At 36.1% G+C, this 19,606-nt stretch overlaps 1 protein-coding gene across 1 annotated transcript; it reads left to right on the plus strand.

Annotated features, from left to right (window-relative positions):
- The first annotated feature begins 116 nt into the window (after positions 1–116).
- LOC136241518 (NLR family CARD domain-containing protein 3-like) lies at positions 117–9,539 on the plus strand. Its single transcript, XM_066032741.1, has 5 exons — positions 117–236; positions 294–575; positions 4,429–4,524; positions 6,130–6,201; positions 6,904–9,539. Exons 1-5 carry the CDS (start codon positions 215–217, stop codon positions 9,480–9,482), a joined length of 3,051 nt encoding a protein of 1,016 aa, XP_065888813.1. The 5' UTR covers positions 117–214; the 3' UTR covers positions 9,483–9,539.
- The last annotated feature ends 10,067 nt before the right edge of the window (positions 9,540–19,606 follow it).

Genomic DNA, 19,606 nt, shown 5'->3' on the forward strand with positions numbered 1-19,606 from the left:
CTCGGTAAAAAAATTTTCCTGGCTACGCCACTGCTTTCTAGCTACAGTTAGCTATGTCGGTGAACTACACAAGGGTGTGACGGCACCCATGCATATCCCTAGTGGAAATCACGTGCGGGGAATTTCCGTTTGCTTGAATCACTGATTTCTAATTTGGTGCGCGAGGTGCGAGCGTAATACTGTAATATCGTCCTGTTCAAAAAGAAGTGTGACAATGACTGAAGTTAGTGCAAGAGGTAGGTAATTTGTGAAACACTGTGCACTAACCGTATGTACCGGTCACGTTGCTGTAGGCTGTGATCGTCCTACAATGAGAGATCTAGTTAAGCATGTGGTACCTTTAGTCGGAGGCCACTGGTATGATCTCGGTCTAGAGTTGTTAAATCCAAAGTATGAAAATGAACTGGATACCATTGAATCAGAGACCACTGACCGCATTAGCGAAAGGTGTAGGAAAATGTTTAGCATATGGCTGAGGACTGATCCACAAGCTAGCTGGAATAAAGTGGTAACATGTCTTACACAAGCTTCATTAGAAAATGTGGCTCATAATGTTGAAAAACTGCTGCTACAAGGTGAGTAGCTGTGTTTAAATTAGGCCTCCACTAATCCACAGAATAGAATGAACCACTAAATGCAGAACAGGACAATTTTTCGATACCACTTTGTTATCAATATTGTATGTCATTCAGCTTATTTAGTCCTTGATTCTTTGTGAATGCTACGCAATATTGTTGGGAAGTGTAGCTACTGAGGATCCCTGGATAGGATTGCCATAACAGCTTTAGATTTAATAATACATGTTTTCAGGCGAGGCTCATGTGTCTACTGTGTTTGAGGCTTTTTATCAAAGCTCGCACGCATGTCTGCTCTGCTCAAGGCTACATACACAAGGGAAGTAAAGTGTAGATAAGTAGCTAGTTTACTATTTAGTACTTAACTTATGCTTCTTGTGCTCTCAGAGCATTCCTGCACATACATCTGTAACCTGAGCATGTACAGCTGTACTTCACTGCTTTGAAAGCCTCTAGTGGCAATTCCAGCCACTGCTTATCGCCTTAATTGTGTTGAACAGTTGTATACATTTCACTGTATCTTGTGTTAAAACTCATACAAAGTTGTGCATACATGTGCTATTGATGCATGTGAGTCAAAAGTCAAGACCAAATACTGGAAATTGCTCCAAGTCACAGGTCAAATTTCCATAGGTCAAACTTTGACCCTGGTTGCAGTTCTTTCTCTATTTGATAGGCCATCAATAGCTTATTGTTCATTTCCATCATCACTCACAATGAATTTTAAAGACTGTGTCAAAGTTTAACTGTTTAGATTTTAGTGCATAAACAAATTTCGATTTTATGCTTTGAAGGTTTAATGAATGTTTTATGGTGCTATAGCTACGTACAGTAGGTGGCATAATTTTGAATGTATTGTACAGTGTAGCTTAATCCAGTTTTCGTTTTGGCGTCAGGCTCCCTTTGGCAAATGGAAAATCTCACATTGACACTATTATTCGTCTGTTTAACAAGATATAGCACCTGGAGAAAACACAAAGCTCCTGCTAAAAGACCTTACAGTAATACACAACTCGGGAATATTCTTCCTCTAGACTTGGCCACTCGTGGTGCGAGCTAGTTAACTTGTCAGACACCTAGTACAACCACCTTCCATTACTTTCTAAGTGTAACTGCCCATGGCAAAATTATTCATGGCGTGATGAGCACTTGGATTCTTAAGGTCTTTTGCTCGCTAATATGACCAGGTTACGCATGCACAAAATTCGAACTTCGCTTATGTCATTCGAATGATGCACCCTTCAAACCATTAAACAAATGCAGTACATTCGTTTATGCACTATTAAATGTATAATTTCTATTCCCAAGTTTGGTGCCTTCACTTCACTGTATAGAAGAAAACGAAAGCATGGAGCAATTCACAACAATGAACTTTGAGTTGTGAAACGATGAGTGCTTTGTTTTGGTAAAGTGTTATATTTATGTGTGTTTCAGCTTCCAAGTTACCAGTCTCAAATAGATAGCTAGCTGTAACCATAGGCGGATCTGAGGGGGGGCCAAGGGGTGCTATGCCCCCCCCCCCCCTGGCCCTTCTCTGGCCCCCCTTGGACCTACAGTACCATATGTATACCAGAAACTAGAATCATGCATTCACACTGCATTTAGAAGTATAGAAAGCCAATTGGCAAATAGAAGACAACGCTTATAAATGTGCCTAACATTTATAGTTAAACTGTACACTGTAAAGAAAGTGAGGCAAATAAATTTGAATTTTGTGCAAGGATCGAGATACTCTAATAGAGCAGTCACTACTCTAATAGAATAGTCGCAATTCTGATGTCATCAATTTACAAATTTTACAAATCGTAACAATGCTAGCTACTCCTTATTTTGATTTGGTATACACTTTACCATCAAACAAGTTATCTCAGATAGGCTAACCAATCTTTGTACGCATTGCAAAGCATACACTTTTAAGCTAAGCATTATCAAAAATGCTCTGAAATTCAAACCTGGGAGGTCTGATTTTTAAAATTTTCTCCAACTACAGTTTTACAAACTGTATGTCCATCGTTCATCCAGCTATATGCTGAATAAGGTTATGCAAATGAATATAACTTGTGTTCTAGAGTTTCCCCATAGCTCATAGTAGAATAAACACTGTTGTGCACTAAAACTTCTTGCCCCCCCTTGGCCCCCCCTGACAGTGTCTCCTAGATCCGCCTATGGCTGTAACAAGGGTAAGGAATACTTAGAATTTTACACATTGTGTAGGAAATAAAAAGCAATAAAACAAGGGAAGTCATCAATACCTGCAGCTATACTATTGAACATTTAGTTCCTATACTTCAGCCTGTCAATAATATAGCTATGACTAAACTGAGTATATATATAGTAGCTGCAGGTATAGAATACCTCCAAGTATCATTGGTTTGTATTTCTATGATCCCTAAAATTACTATGTTTTATCGTATGTTTGCTTTTCATAATTGATTACTAATGAACCAGTGTGTACCACAGTGAAGGAAAGAATGGTGCCCAAAACATTATAAAAATTTATTACAAAGCTGAATGTGTGGCCGAGCTATCAATTACTGGCCATTCTGGTCGTTTTCAGCTATGTTCCTCCAGTTACACAGCATTACAAGTGAAGAACAGTATAAGAAGAACCTCCACAATCAGCCCAGTCACTACAGAAATTATGAATTCTTCTCGTGATAGCCAACGCTGTGAAATCTATGACATGTTACTGCAAATCAACACCTTAGCAGTAGTAGAGAAAGAAATGGAACACAAGGAGGACAAAGGTGAGTCCATGATGGATGCATTGTAAAGTTGCTGCAGTTGGTGAAAAGGCACATCTCTGGCTGAAACAATATCAAACAGTAAAGAAATCAAGCCCATATCTTTAACCATATATAGTCAAGTCACACTAATGTTTCATTTGTACAGTGGATCCTCAGTTATCCGAACAGCTTTGTTCTTATAGTTTGCCAAAAGTGTTCAGATAAGTGAATTTGTTCGGATAACTGAAGCCCATTGATTTATATACAGAGCTTCGTTGAACTACTCTAATAGAACAGTCATTTACTCTAATAGAATGCACACTGATGGCAAAATACTCTAATAGAACAGTCACATTTGGCGTTCGGATAATCGAGGTGTTCGGATAACCGAAGTTCGGATAAGCGAGGATCCACTGTACATTGTAAAAGTTGGAGAAATTACATATGCATAGGGCAATAGAATTTTGAACAGAAATAGTTGGTTGTATTTCAATTTCCTGCCACCAAGGTCAGAGTCCTTTGTATGATGTCCATAGCGCCTGAATTGTATCAAGCTAGGTATAAGCTTCATGTAGTAGTTGTTGAGTGTTAGACTTCTCATAAAGTAATTAGTATTGCTGCTGCCAACAGATGATTCTGTGTTCAATTAAACGTTTTCTTATCTTAGTCATACCAATTGCCAGATAATTAGTAGAGGATTTATTTAAAATGTGTAGAAAATGGAGTTTTTAGTTTATTTAACATCAAAAATGGACTCTATTTAGGTTTATCCAATGAGTACGCATTCCTAACATGCAATGATGTAATTGGGTGTTAAATTGTGTCACATGAGCATGCATGGTTGCCATGGTGCTAGTATTGTGAAAGCTCCAGCCACTTTTTTACTGATGCTACCACAGAAACAGCCATGAATGTGGTATCTAATTTGAGTGCATGTGTAAAATAGAGCCTAAAGCAGTTATACAGGCACAATGTTGAGTCTATAGAATTTATAAACCCTCAGGCCCTTAGCACCCTCACTTCACTCGTTCGGATCTTCGGGTTTTATACATTTCGTAGACTACTGTTATAACTATTATTTAAATGAATGTAATATATGAATGTGGGTCTACTATTATTCACAATAGGCAACCTTTCATCTACTTGTGACTCAACTAATGAAGCAGTAGCTACTGGGATAGGAATTCAAAGGAAGATCAAAGATGTGAAGGGGGAAACTGAAAGTAAGAAGAAACCTGTCAATATGCTATCAGGTTGCCTGTACAATATTATTGCAAATTATTGTTATTTGAGTCCTTAGCTTCAGTCTTTAGCTTTAGTTCATCCCTTATTCCATCTGCATAGGTGGCAGAAAGGGGATGTACTGAATTAAACTAAGAGAGGGCTTTCCCTTGGAATAAAATCTGGCAAGATTGTGTTTCTATGAGTGGGATCAAAATGATAAAAGGAAAACTGATATACTCCAAACACTCTAATAATACAGTCAATGTGTTTCATAAAGGCGTGTTTAAGTCTTACAGAGATTCATCACCTTTGCCCAGTGGTTATTCTAGTACCATTCAATCTGTGACTTGTGTATCTTACCACTGTACCAATTCTTCCTATGAAACTGATTATAAATGATGCAGTACATAGTATATACGTAGCAGATCAGACATACGTAGTAACACAGCTGGCACAGCCTTTTACTGTAGGAAAATTTCTGAGGGAAAATTTTCATATTTTACGCAAATTGGCTCCAATCCATGAAACTTTTCCCCCTCAAAATATGCAGCTCAGTCAAAATGGTTTGTTTAATGCATAAAAGATTCTGAAGGAGCAAAAATTTTCCCTCTCAAAATTTTGGACAATAGTCATCTGCAAAATATTTCCCCTCCACTATATGGTATTGAGATGGTCTAGTTTAAAATACTCTAGGCTGGATAAGTTGTCAATTCAAATCATACCTATGCTAAGGTATTAGAAAAGCTAAAATGGCTACAGCTCAGCCCACTGATACCATAACACATAATGGATTACAGCGGTCACGTAATCTATACCAGGTATAGAAAATCCATTTGTGTTTTAACACTCAAGACTGCTATTACAGAGTTTACAAAATGTTGAATTATTGTTAAAGGATTCACCCTATAGGCCAGGCCTTCATCTAGGAAATGACTTGAGGGTGAGGGGGACAAAACAGAGGTTTATGAGAGCAAAGGGGGCGATATAGTGTAAAGCTTACTTTTTATGCACATGGCATCTAGGGGATCTGGAGACATGCCCACCAGAAATCTTTTGCATTTAAGATGCTTCTGGTGTATCCTCAGGTACCCGGGATCCAGAAAAATTTTGTATTTTAGACTCTCGTAGATTGAATGTGGTGCATTCTCAGGTACCTGAGAATAACATGCCATTCTGGGTATTTTAGACTCTCAGATTGCTTCTTATGCATTCTGCTTCGTTTCAACTATTAAAATTTAAGGGAGCCAAAGTTTGCCGAAGGGGCGGGTGCCCCTTGTGCCCCCCTAAATGAAACTCTGTAGGTGTGAAAATTGTTAATATTTCAAAAAATGTGCATAACTCTTGTTCTTTATTTCGTCTGTACAAAAATTGGACTGACTTATATTGCCTTCCAAATTTGATAAACTAATATGATAGTCAATTATTTCATGGTGACATGATAGTCAGACAATTAATATAATACAATCAGTTTACAACAAATTAGTAACCACTTTGATGATCTGTTTACGCACTATGCTGATGCATTAATACACAGTGTCACTTGTCATGGACAACTAATGAAAACTGTAGCATGTAATAAATGCATGGCTTCCCTGCTGATATAGGTATTGCCACGAAAGCTGATCAAGAATCAGGAACATTGCAATCCCAAGCTAAAGTGGGAAATACACCATCAGGTTAGTTTGCATAGTTGTATTATTATTTATGTTGTACTTCACATGGGGAGGAAGGATTAAGTGAGTATGTTATATTTCCTATACAGTTGCATGGACTCTAAAACAAATACAGTATACAATACAGTTATGAATTTGTTTTATGAAAATAATCCCGCCAGTATCACAGCTGATCATGTGATCACTAAAACTAATCATAGTTGTTCTATGAATACATGTGTAGACAATGTCTTATAGTTATCATTTGAATACTCAAAATGGACGCTCTGAAGAGGATGACTACAAAGTACAATATAGCACTTAAAGCACTGCCTTTGCTTATGTGCATGAAAAACACAGCATGTGAGTGTCTCTCAAGATGAATGTAACACTCAGCTTTGCCTATTAGTCTCTCAGTATGCATGCCCCTCCTCAGCTGTATTTCCTGTATATACGTACATACTGTTGCCATACTAGTTGAAGCATTGCTATGGGTGTCATATAGAAAAATAGCATGTGGGTATATGCGACATACTACTAACACGTGACTGCCTCAGCAGAAACCTAAATTTCGAGCACAAGCATTCACACGCTAAGACCACTATGTTTCATGTACAATCCGGTATTACTAAGTGGCATGTCTTGATCAATATATACAACATAGTAATGTGCCGTCAGCTATCTGTTTTATTGTTTACCATATACAGTAGTTGTTCATGTTTTTAGTGGTTGATTGGCTAAGTGACTTCATGAGGGAGCGATATCGCAACATGAGACATAAGAAACTTGAAGAAGAAAATGATCCTTGGCCACCTGTGAAAACCAAATCTTATATAACATTAGCACTGATGTATCAACAAGATATACAGACAAGAGCAGTGACTACTGAAACTATTTTTTTGCGTACTAAAGGGGACATTTCTGCTATACCAGGATTCCAAAAGTTGATAGACCTAACACAAATATTCAGCTCTCACTCTGACAGCATTCCTAAGGTAATACTCATTGAAGGTCATCCTGGAATAGGAAAGACAACTCTAGTTAAAGAGATCTGTACAAAATGGGCAGAAGGAAAGCTGCTTTCATCTGAAAAATTAGTGCTTCTCCTGTTGCTAAGGGATCCTATTGTACAGAAAATTACTAATGTGCAACAGCTAATTGAATACTATACACAAGCAACTGGTAAGGTAATGCAACTGCAGAGTTGTTTAGAAGATAGTCATGGTGCCGATGTTACTTTGATCATTGATGGCTTTGATGAATTGAGTACAAAACTACGTAGGGAATCCTTGTTTGTTAAATTGATCGAGAAGAAAATTTTACCTAAGCTAAGAATAGTGGTAACTTCACGGCCTACTGCTTCTACTTGCCTTCATCATATTGTGGACAGAAGAATTGAAATACTTGGATTTGACCAGGCTAGTAGAAAGGAATATTGTAAAGAAGCACTCAAAGGTTCTTCCTTCAAACTTGAGAAGCTACAAAAGCATTTTCAACAGTATCCAAATATTGATGCCATCTGTTACATACCTTTAATAATGTCCATCATTGTGTTTCTTTGCATTTGTCAGCCAGAAGAATTGCCGTCAACTGCTCATAAGATGTATGCAAGTTTTATCTTACATACTATTTGCCATTACTTGAAGAGGATAGGGAAAATTGCTGAAGATGAATGCATAAATACAATGCAGCACTTATCACAACCAATCCAACAAGCATTGCAAGAACTAGAAAAAATTGCATTTAATGGCCTTGTGGAAGACAAAATAGTATTTACAATAGATGAATTACCTGACATGTGCAGAGACAATCCCACTTTTTATGGACTACTGCAATGTGTTCGCTGTTACAGTTCAACTGAAATTGGCACTCCAATCAACTCTTTTAACTTCCTACATCTAGGAATACAAGAGTATTTTGCTGCCAAATATGTAGCAACCTTACCAGAAAATGTTATATACAAACTTTTGATGGAGTCATTTTTTGTTAATACATTCATTAGAGAGCATGGTCATAATAGCAAAAGTGTCCGTTTCTCCAACTTGTGGATCATGTATTGTGGCATAACCAGTGGACACTGTCATTCTTTAAGGCAGTATCTTGCATATCATTATGATGATAGTGACTTTGATGAGTATGACTACATTCGAATTTATAAGTATCATACTGCAGCTATATCCAGTCATAATCCAGATAGCTTCCCCAATATTACTGGACAAATGGGTTCAGAACCAATGAACATTTTATCTCTACAAGGCTCATCTTTTGTTAAAGATACATCAACCACTTTGACTATTATTTCACAATGCATCTTGGAAGACCCAGTAAAAGTACTCTACTTGTTCCAGTGCTTTCAGGAAGCTGAGGATGATAAGTTATGTGGCTTTTTATACAAGTCATTTGATAGTGGTGAGATTAACCTCAGTAAGCACAGTCTCCTTCCGCACCAAGTGGTGTCGCTGGGATTCTTCTTATCAAGGTCACCCAGGCAATGGAAAGTACTTAACATGTATAGGTGTTACATTGGAGATCATGGCATCAACCTGCTACACCGCTACCTTTGTGGGGATAAAGTATGCAAGCAAGAAATAACTTCAGTGTATCTTAACTCCAATAACCTCACTGGATCATCATCACATCTCATTGGAGGCGTCATTACTTGCCTACAACCACACACACTGACCTTAGGAGCTAACAATATTACTCGTGTTAAAGACTTCTCCACTGCAATAGTTAGCACAAACACAGTCAAAGAACTGCACATGTGGAGTAATAGCCTTACTGCAGAAGAAGCTTCAGCACTGTCTGTTATGATGTCCTGCTTAGAGCTGTTAAACATCATGGACAACCAAATTGGTGATGATGGAGCACTAATACTTGCAGAGGGGTTAGCAAAAACCAACACATTAAGAGAATTAAATATCAGTAACAATGAAATTGGATCTACAGGTGCTGTAGCAATTGTAGAGAGTTTATCAAGTAACACATCGCTAAAAGTACTGGATATTAGTGGGAATACTATAAATGAAGCTGGAGCTTCTGCAATAGCTGACGCCCTTACCAAAAATAAGATACTATGGGAATTGTCACTGTTTGATAACAACACCAGCATCGAGTCAGCCATGATAATTATGAAAAGCCTGCATAATAATGATTGTATTACTACCCTGAGGCTTACTCTAAAGCTAATGAATGAGAATAATGTGAAGGAAGAAATATTTAACATCAATAATAAGAGGAAGAAAAATAATATCCAAGAAGTAAAAGTTGGTCTCACAGACATTATCAAATTATCAACTCATTAGATAGTTTCAGTTAATTTTTTTGATTAATTTTTTTCTCAATTCATATAGTTACTTGTATTTAACCAGCTATATGCTCAAGGGTAGAAGAAAGTAGGGGTAAGGTATAATGTCAATATTTCTTAATGAACAAATACAAATATAACTGCCAATAGTTTAATGAGCCTGTAAAGTTTCCAGGTAGAACACTAGAACAAAAAGAAAGTAGCAGCTGCAAGAGACAATTTGTTGCTAAGAACTCATTTCAGCTGCACTTTTCTGGTCCCGTATTATATTATGGACGATTTCAGAGGGGATCCAAGAAACCCTCTTCTTCTACATGTTGCAATTCATCTAGTTAACTTAGAATTATATATTACCAATTCGGGCTCTTACACAAGGATTGACAGATTAAAAATCCTGAGCTATATAAGACAAAAGCATCTGTACACATGTTACATAATGTTTTCTTAAGGTGCTTGATATACTATAAAAGTTGCTGCATGGTTTGGGAGATACACAGCTCATTGCAATACTTTTATAGCTAAAGCAGGGTGAAGCGATTAGCTCATCAAATGGTTCTGAGAATTTGAGTCAAAATGTAAAATTCCTCTATTTCCTGGCCACCACTGTCATTTCATAGTTGCAGTAGATATAGCTAGCTACAGTAACCATACCAAAATATTGTGCCTTTCTGATTCTGTGTATATAATGAAATGGATATAAGTTTGTTAAATTTCATCAGTGTCAGTCTATGCTATATATATATTGTGGTGGAGGGTAAGGCTGAAGGGACTTCTCTCACCAACTACTGTAGCTTATATTCTTATGTATCAGATGCAGACACAATGCCAGGTTCCTGCAGCCATACCTCTTCATCAACTTGCATGGAACTTCCTCACCGGGAGCAATGTGGATCTTGAGACTATAATGACATTGACACTACATACACAAACAATTGAATCAAAATACAGTTTAACCTCACTGAGCATAAGTCATATATGTCTGTTTAACCAAGTTGCTCTATTAGAATAGTTAAGCTCTAACAGAGAACCTAACTTTGTTTAATCCAGTTATCTGAACACTTGGGGGGTTCCCCATTATTTTTCAGTACTTGCAGTATAAACTAAAAGATCTTTTCTCTATTGCATAAGTTTTGATGTATTTCAAAACATAATCATTACATTATGAGTATGTATTCTGAGTTCTGTCATCCATAGCTAGTAGCTACATACTCCAGCTAACCAATACAAATTCCCCATGCATGGGAGAGTACCATTGTATGCATAATGTGCATGGATACAACAGAGACTTACATGCTACCTCCTCTGTTTCTAACTAACATCTAAATACCTGTGTGGTAGTTTAATCACACAAGTACTCAGATAAGTGTTGGATTCATTTATAGAGCTCCATCAACTTACTCTAATAGAACATAATATACTTATCGTATTTCTTTAAATAAAATCCTGGGCTAAGTAGTGTTTTTGACCCAGCCTCCATGTAAACAAAATTAATAGAGCCTTTATTTGAGACTGGGTGTTTACTTTGGACACATTTTATAGAGTGCATGCAAATAAACAGTACAGAGGATTGCAACTGTATTGTGTACTACATGTACATGAGGAGCCTAGGGGAGTATCACCATAGGCTGCTAACTTTTTGCCCATCATTCTTTCAAAAATTCATGATCAGTTATTTCATCTGCCATCAAATTTCTCAAATTATTCCAGCATAATCAGGGGCAGTATTAGGGGGAGGGGGGTTTCTGAGGTACCCCTTTGGGGTACAGCTATTGAACTAGTTACTAGCTAGTAATATATACTTATATAGTGCGAGACATCATAAACTTCCAAAAATGACAAGGTTTCTATCATAATTTTAGTTCAAGTCAACATAAAGCCACCAAATTTGGAAAAGGTATATTCTGTGTACAATTATTTCATATTGTGTCAATTTTTACACAACAATTCTAATTCTCTCTACTTTTAGAGCACCAAGTGTATGCTTTATTAGAAAATTATATTTATGAATTTTTTGGTGTATCTGCCAACTAGCTATTTACCCAAAATTCAAACTAACTACAAAAATTTCCACTGTAAAACATTTGCAATTTTATCCCTCAGAAAACACGATATATACCAGCTTTTCGAAAGTATGGCTTGTAAAAAATCTGATAAGCCTCTATAAACATGGCTCTGAAAATTTATGTTATAAACATATTGTAAAATTTCCACTGTAACAGAATTTTAAAATTCTAAAGTTAACAGGACTAGGCTATAAAACACTGCCCACACAATTATAAATCTGCTAGTATTGTAGAGCCGTATCATATTTGGAGTAAACAAAAGTACTTTTTGCATCCTTATGAGTACGTCATAGCTAGCTAGTCCTAAAAAGATATTTTGAAAAGTATCTTTAAGTGTTGGAAGTTTATGATGTCTTGCACTATATTAACAACTAAATCACCCCATATAAGGTAACTGATACCAAGAGTAGATAATGCTCCATTATCTACTCTTGCTGATACTAGCTATCATTTTTCTTTCAACAAAACTTAACTGAAGATCACACCCTCAAGTTTTGAATTTCTAATTAATGCCCACTGTTTAGTAGACATTGATATCCAACTAGCTATAGATTTATTGGTGTGTAAATTTAACTAGAACTAGGCACCAGCCTATTATGCTGGCATAATTTTTAGCATCATAGGAGCTTTGAAGCATCAAGCATAATGCTAGCATAATGGGTAGGTTTTGCCATACAGTAAACTGTTACCAGTGAAAAATGAACCGAAAAATGCACATCATGGAATAGGTCAACATAACTATTCTATCTGTAAAGTCTTGTGTAGCCATACCACTACTTTCCTACATACTAAAAAAGAGAGTATATTATGGCTGTAGCCTAATGAGCAATTCTAACAAAGCAGTCAGGTATAAACATTTACTTTTGAGCTATTGATCTGCCAAATAAATTATTTTCCAATGGTTAATTTTAAACAATTGCTTTCAGGTCATCCATATACTGCATAAAAGCATAAAATTATTAGTTAAACATGGAGGTTGAGGCAAAACGTATGAGCATAATTTTGAGCATAATAGGTTAAATTTTTTAGCACTGCAGCATAGCATAATAGGTGAAATTAAAAGCATAATAGGCTGGTGCCTAACTAGAACCAGCTATAGTAGCCCAACTGCAATTTATTTTGTGGGTTCAGTGAGTAGCTACAAAGGCAGCAAATGACTTGCTATGCATAGTTATTGGAAGAAGACTTTAACTAACTCAGATGAAGAGCAGTTTAACCACTAAAGTCTTGTATTTTACATAAAAGTTATAGTTTTTAAGTTTCCTACAAGAATATGGAAAGCATTGATCTTTTTAAACATGGTTTAATGAGTGTGAATGGATTGCATACTTACCACACATAGCTAGATAGAATGCATATACTGTAAGTATTGTGCTCTTTCTTAGCAGAAAGTTCAAGAAGTGCTCAGAAAGTCACTGTGCAAAAAGTGGGATATAAGATGGTATTTCCAGTGGCTTATTGAATACAAATAAGCCTTAATATAAACCCTGTATTATACTAATTTTATACTTTAGTATAATCCATACTATACTATTGCATGTATGGTTTCAGTTATATTTACCACATTACCTTAAATAGCTTATATCTAATATAATGTCCACACTATACCATCACATATATGGTTTCAGTATATTTAACACATTAACTGAAGTCTTACAAGAGATTGTTAGTATACTACAGGTTATACCAAGCTTTTTTTGTATTCAATAAGCCACTGGAAATACCATCTTATATCCCTCTTTTTTCACAGTGAGTGATGGCATTAGATGATAATCAGTAGATCAAAAACTAATGTGTGCAGATTTTAAACATCAAGTTTTGTTAAATTTTAAGACTTATAAAATTAAAACCTCGCCAAAATCTGGGGGCTGTGCCCCCCAGACCCCTGCATTTAAGTCCTGCTGCCATGGAAACCTCCCTTTAAAATCCTAGATCTGCCCCTGATTATAACGGGCCTAGTTCCCTCATCCCTATATCTCATTTCAAACCATTTCTGTATAGCTGCTACAACCCAGCTGAGGTTTTGATCACACTTTTTTACACCTGGATTGTAGTGAAATGGTTTGAAATATTGATTGCTTAGGCAATGGATTAGCTATATAGTGAGGTGGATTAACTGAAAATTACACAAAAATTGTGCACGTGAATTTAGTGATAAAAGCACCAAATTTGGCACAAAGGTAGAGGATCATTTTACAACAAATCTGGATATTTGGCCAATGCAGACCACGCCCCCTTTGACAGGTTCCACCCACTCAACCACACTAACAAAATACTAATGTTTAAGTACAACATATGTGACCGGATTTGCGAAAAGGGGTCTTCCACACATCCAATTTACCAACTTTGGCAATTTCATAACTTCAAATTGGGAAAAGTTATTACCTTGAAATTTGGTCATTATTGAGCACCAACATAGGTTAATGGATGGAGAAAATTGCAGGTTTGTATCTGTCTTGAACACAAAGTTATGCTCTTCCAAGTATATAGAACTGGATGTGTGTGGAAGACCCCTTTTTGCAAATCCGGTCACATATTCCAAATTAAATAAGAAATCATAATTTTTGGGGTAAAGTGCAGGAAGGAATTTTACACTTGTGTAGGAACATGGTTCCTACATGTGTAGATTGAGCTTTATTGCAGAATTTTGTAGGAAATATTCCCACACTGTTGAATTTTGTAAGAAAGATACCTACACATTGAGACAGTTTCTTGCGGTATAGGAATAATTCCTACAAGTGTAGGAACTGTTCCTACAAATGTAGGAATAATTCCTACACTTGTAGGAATTATTTCTAAAATGTCCTACACATTGTACCATGTGTAGGAATCTTTCTTACAAAACTCAACAGTGTGGGAATATTTCCTACTAAATTTCTTAATATAGTCCTACACGTGTAGGAACCATGCTTCCTACACAAGGGTAAATTTTGGTACATCACATAAAATCTGTTGTGTTTTCAAGAAAAATTACTTGCCACAACTTAACATTTGGCTTCTTATTTAGTTTGGAACATGTTTTACACAATAAACAAAGAAAATGACAAACTGAACATGAACTCTCTACCATATCATATAGAATTGCACTAATTTACCTATTTTGATATACCAGACATGGCCAAAACACACTCTGTGTGTAGTGTTTCTACTGAGATCACTGTTGTGACAGTATAACTATGAGTGACTGCATTATTAGACTCTCATCATTTGTGAACTTATGTTTGGTGCAATCATGTATATAGATGCTCTCAATACTTTAATTCATTTAAGAAGTGTTAAAGGTGAGAACACATTATACATCCTAGGAAATATGTGACCAGATTTGCAAAAAGACACACAAAATTTGACCCATTTTTTGAACTTTGAAGCTTCATAACTTTTTATTATTGCATATAATTTGTCTGAAATTTTCCACGAGTGCAGTTAAAGTATCTGGCTGCAGTTTGAAACAAAGAGCAAGTTAGTCAGTATAAAAAGTCAAGTGTTACATCATTTTGTTTGCTGGCATGTAAAATGTACCATTTTGCAAATCCGGTCCTGTATCTATTCAACCATCTCTTATATAACGTCCTGTATTATTTACATGTACTGACATAATTTTATGGTCAAAGTAAACATTGCAGTAGTGGGTTAGATTATAAGAAAACATTGCATGCATATGTATCAACATTAAGTGATAAACATATGTAGCTATCTATTTTATAAGGCCATTGGAATCCCCATGCACGTTTAGATATATATCCATGAAAAGCAATCATTAAAGTAATATTATAAGTATTATGAACCTTGTCTAGTTACATACTGTATATGAATTCAAATTATTTTATAATTTGTAATTACATACATAGATTCTGTGATTAATGTACTCATGCAGTAGCTAGTTTACAAAAATTTAACTAGGTACACACTTGGCTATTACATTTTCCTCAGACTTCAAAGTTTGTGATCAAACACAATGTTCCTTCTTGTACACAGGTAGACCACATTGACAAAACTTGATGAAAAAATTTTCACAAAGAGGAAAATTTTTCACAAAGGGACCTGCATATTTTATCACTCTAGAACAACAGAGAGAGTCAGGGAGGCTGTGTATGGGGGCGGCCACTGTTAGCAGTTCCTGAATCATGGATATGGAGAGAAACTGACTTATATGAACCATAGTCTGCACATTTACTGGTCCTGTCGTACAACAGGATGACAAACCTCTGAATAATGTGTGTACCTGGTTCATTTAGTGTATGCTACAATAGTAACAGTGCAGTTGTGAGCTCTGGAAGTACATTTTCAGGTATTCCATGCTTTCTTCTTACTATGTCCAACAAAGCTGGAAAAAGAAAAGCCTGAATTTTAATATGTCTATAGCTGGGCAATGGATGATGCTACAGTGTTTGCATCTTCACATTAGTCTTTAAGATTGGACCTTCAAGTATCATGTTTTACTTAGGTTAGCATCGGCCCATAACCAGGATTCTTAGCAGGACCTTTTTTTGTTTGGTGTATAATGTATGTTTCTGTCTGAATCAATTAAATAGTGTTGAGAATAACTGACTGTTATATTGAATATTTGATTGCTCTGTTATAGTACCTTGATCTTGAGTGTAATGTTCTAGTAAATTATAATAGAGGGCGGTTAGTCTGAGGTCACCAAATCCCTCTAAATATTGGCCTGTAGTAGTAAGGGGTAAGAAGATCAACCCACTGGAAACTCCTGAAAAAGGTTTACCTTTCCCAAGCATTTGGCCAGTTATGAACAATCTTTAAGTGCTTGTGCAAGGTTGATGGTATCATTGTCACTATCCAACTCACAGGCTTTGGCGTGGGCCTTAGCCAGGGCCAATAATGCATTCCTCCTTTCTTCTGAGCTTTTACATCAGTAAATAGATCTGAAGACACTATATATAGCTACTGTGGCAGTGAATTACATTATACAAGGGACCAAAATATTAATAAATTTTACTTGGTCAGAACTGTTTCCTTGCATACATTATATTCACCAGGTATACCTGCATGTTTTGCATCAAATGTAGCTATAGTAGTTACCAACCAGAACAATGATGTCATCCATCATTCATGACTGCATGTGCAGCAAAAATTGATCATAACTGGCCATATATTTTGGAAAGCTAAATCTTTTTTGGGACCAGAGTTTCCAGTGGGTTGTCAGAAAGAATCTGTTTCAGGCATGATACTTGAAGGTCCCAATCTTAAAGACCCACATTAAGACACAAACCCTGCAGCCTTTTCCATTGCCCAGCTGTTCAGATTCAAGTTGTGACACCGATTCCAGGTTTTTGGGTGTGGTCAGCATGGAATACCTAAAATGCACTGCCGGAGCTCACAACTGCACCATTACTATTGTATCATACACCAAAAATGATCCCATGGAACATGGTACACACATTATTCAGAGGTTTGTCATCCTGCTGTGTGACAGGACTAGCAAATCCATGCAAAAACAGTCAAACTGTATAAAAAGAGTGTGGTCTTCAAAAAGCCTGGGTGAAAAAAATTGTGAAATCAAAGGTGGCAGCCATAAAATGGCTGCAATGATGTTGATGACAATAAATCTTATTAATGCAAACAGCCATTATTGACATTTATTATCATCCACATCATTGCAGCCATTTCATGGCCGCCACCTTTGATTTTACAACTTTTTTCACCCAGGCTTTTTGAAGGCCGCACCCTTTTTATACAGGTTGGCTCTAGAACAACAGAGAGAGCTACTTGTCAGGGAGGCCATGTATGGGGCAGTCACTGTTAGAGGGACTTGTATGGCAGTGAAACAGGTATGGTATTAGTAAACTACAGAATCTATGTAAGTAATTGTAAACTGTTGAATTCATGCACGTAATAAGACAAGGCTCATCATATTTTTGTATTGTCTTTTAATGGTTTTAGTGATATATCTAAAAATGGGTGGGGCTTCCAATAGTCTTATTAACCAGATAGCTATGTCTATCACTACATGTATAGCTATGCATATAGTATAAAATGGTTTTCTTATAGTCTAACACACTACTGCGAAGTTTACCTTGGCCATATGTACAGTACGTGTATATAATACCGGATGTTATATTTATATATATAGGGGACAGCAATTATAGATATTTCCTATACTATATAACTTTAATTTGAAATTTTCTGTAACTTTAATCTTATTGTTTGTGTGTATGTTTCTTTGTTTTTGTAGTTGTTTGTTTGGTACAGTTGTATGTTGTGTGTAATTTTTGTGGGGAAGCACCCTGTACAGGCTTATACCTTTTGTGTGACCCTGTCATTGACAAAAATTGATAATAAATAAATAAATATGTTTTCCTACCTTTAACACTTCTGCCTTTGGCATTAATTTTGTTAGGATCTCCAGTCAACATTTAGCAAATTTGATTACATGCCAAAGGTATAATTATCATTAAGGATTGCCCTGCTGCGGAATGTTGTGCATATTACAAGCACCCTCCATGTAGCTGTAAGGGAGGTTGTGTGCTTTTTTGGAATCAACTAATTCATAAATGAATTAAAGTATATGAGAGTATCTACATGATTGCATAAAATGCCAAATGAGTTCACAAGTGATGAGAGTCTAATAATGCAGTCACTCATAGTTGTACTGTCACAACAGTGATCTCAGTAGAAATATATACTACACACAGAGTGTACTTTGGTCATGTCTGCTATACCACACACATTAGGTAAATTCTATATTGATATGGTAGAGAGTTCATGTTCAGTTTGTCATTTTATTTGTTTATTGTGTAATTATTACATTAATATTTTGTTAGTGCGGTTGAGAGGGAGGGACCCATTAAAGGAGGAGTGGTCTGCATTGGCCCATTATCCAGATTTGTTTGTAAGGTGATCATCTACCTCTCTGCTAAACACTGTGAAAAAGGAGGGATATAATATGGTATTTCCAGTGGCTTATTGAATACAAATAAGCCGTAATATAAATCCTGCATTATACTCATCTTATACTTTAGTATAATCCATACTATACTATTACATATATGGTTTCAGTTTATTTACCACATTACCTCAAATAGCTTATATCTAATATAATGCCCACACTGTACCATCACATATATGGTTTCAGTATGTTTAACACATTAACTAAAGCCTTATGTGAGATTGTTAGTATAATATAGGTTATATCAAGCTTTTTTGTATTCAATAAGCCACTGGAAATACCATCTTATATCCCTCTTTTTTCCCAGTGAAATTTGGTGCTTTTATCACTAAAATGCACAATTTTATAGCTAATCCACTGAACATCTAAATGACTTTCTCATCCATAGTTTGAAGACCATCTCTATTATAGTTGTCTCCTCACAACTAAAAATCTAGTTTTTAAATCTTAAGTATAGCTAGTAGCTAGCTACATGTATAGATAGTGTACATAGCAATTAACTATTGCTTCTATCTCATCAAGAGTTTATTTTCAATACTAAATATTAATATTTCAACTAATTAGAATAATAATATACCTATGATACAGAATGTAAATTACACAAACACATAGTTTTACACTAGCTTATTGCTTTCACACAGGACCAAAACTAACTTAAAATCCACTTGATTAGGACTGTGGAATAATGATAGGTGAATGAGCATAATAGACTGCAGCACATGTTGTAAAAATTTTGTGAGATATTTGAAACAGGAAAATTGGAGCATAATTCCCAAGACATGAGGCTGTCATTGTTCATCTAGGCAGCATTTCTTGGCTACCATGTAACTTCATGGCCTTTATTTGATTGGTCATGAAGGCCATTACAATCTCATTTACTGGGCAGACAATAATTGAAGTGGATCCATGCAGGGTACCAGCCCAAAAGAATACCACAACACATACTACATCCACACGGTCACACTCTTATTCATAGCTCAACTGTTGCGGCATGCATGGATATAATTGTTTCATAAACCAGAACTTAGCTAGTACCATATTCACCCAAGCTTGAAGTACTGATCATGGATTCCTTCTCATCACACATAACCAACAATTAAATAACAGAGAATGTAGGCTGAAAAGCTTCACGTGGTCTAATTTCTCAATAGA

Source organism: Dysidea avara, chromosome 12 (assembly GCF_963678975.1).
Source record: "Dysidea avara chromosome 12, odDysAvar1.4, whole genome shotgun sequence".
NCBI lineage: Eukaryota > Metazoa > Porifera > Demospongiae > Dictyoceratida > Dysideidae > Dysidea > Dysidea avara.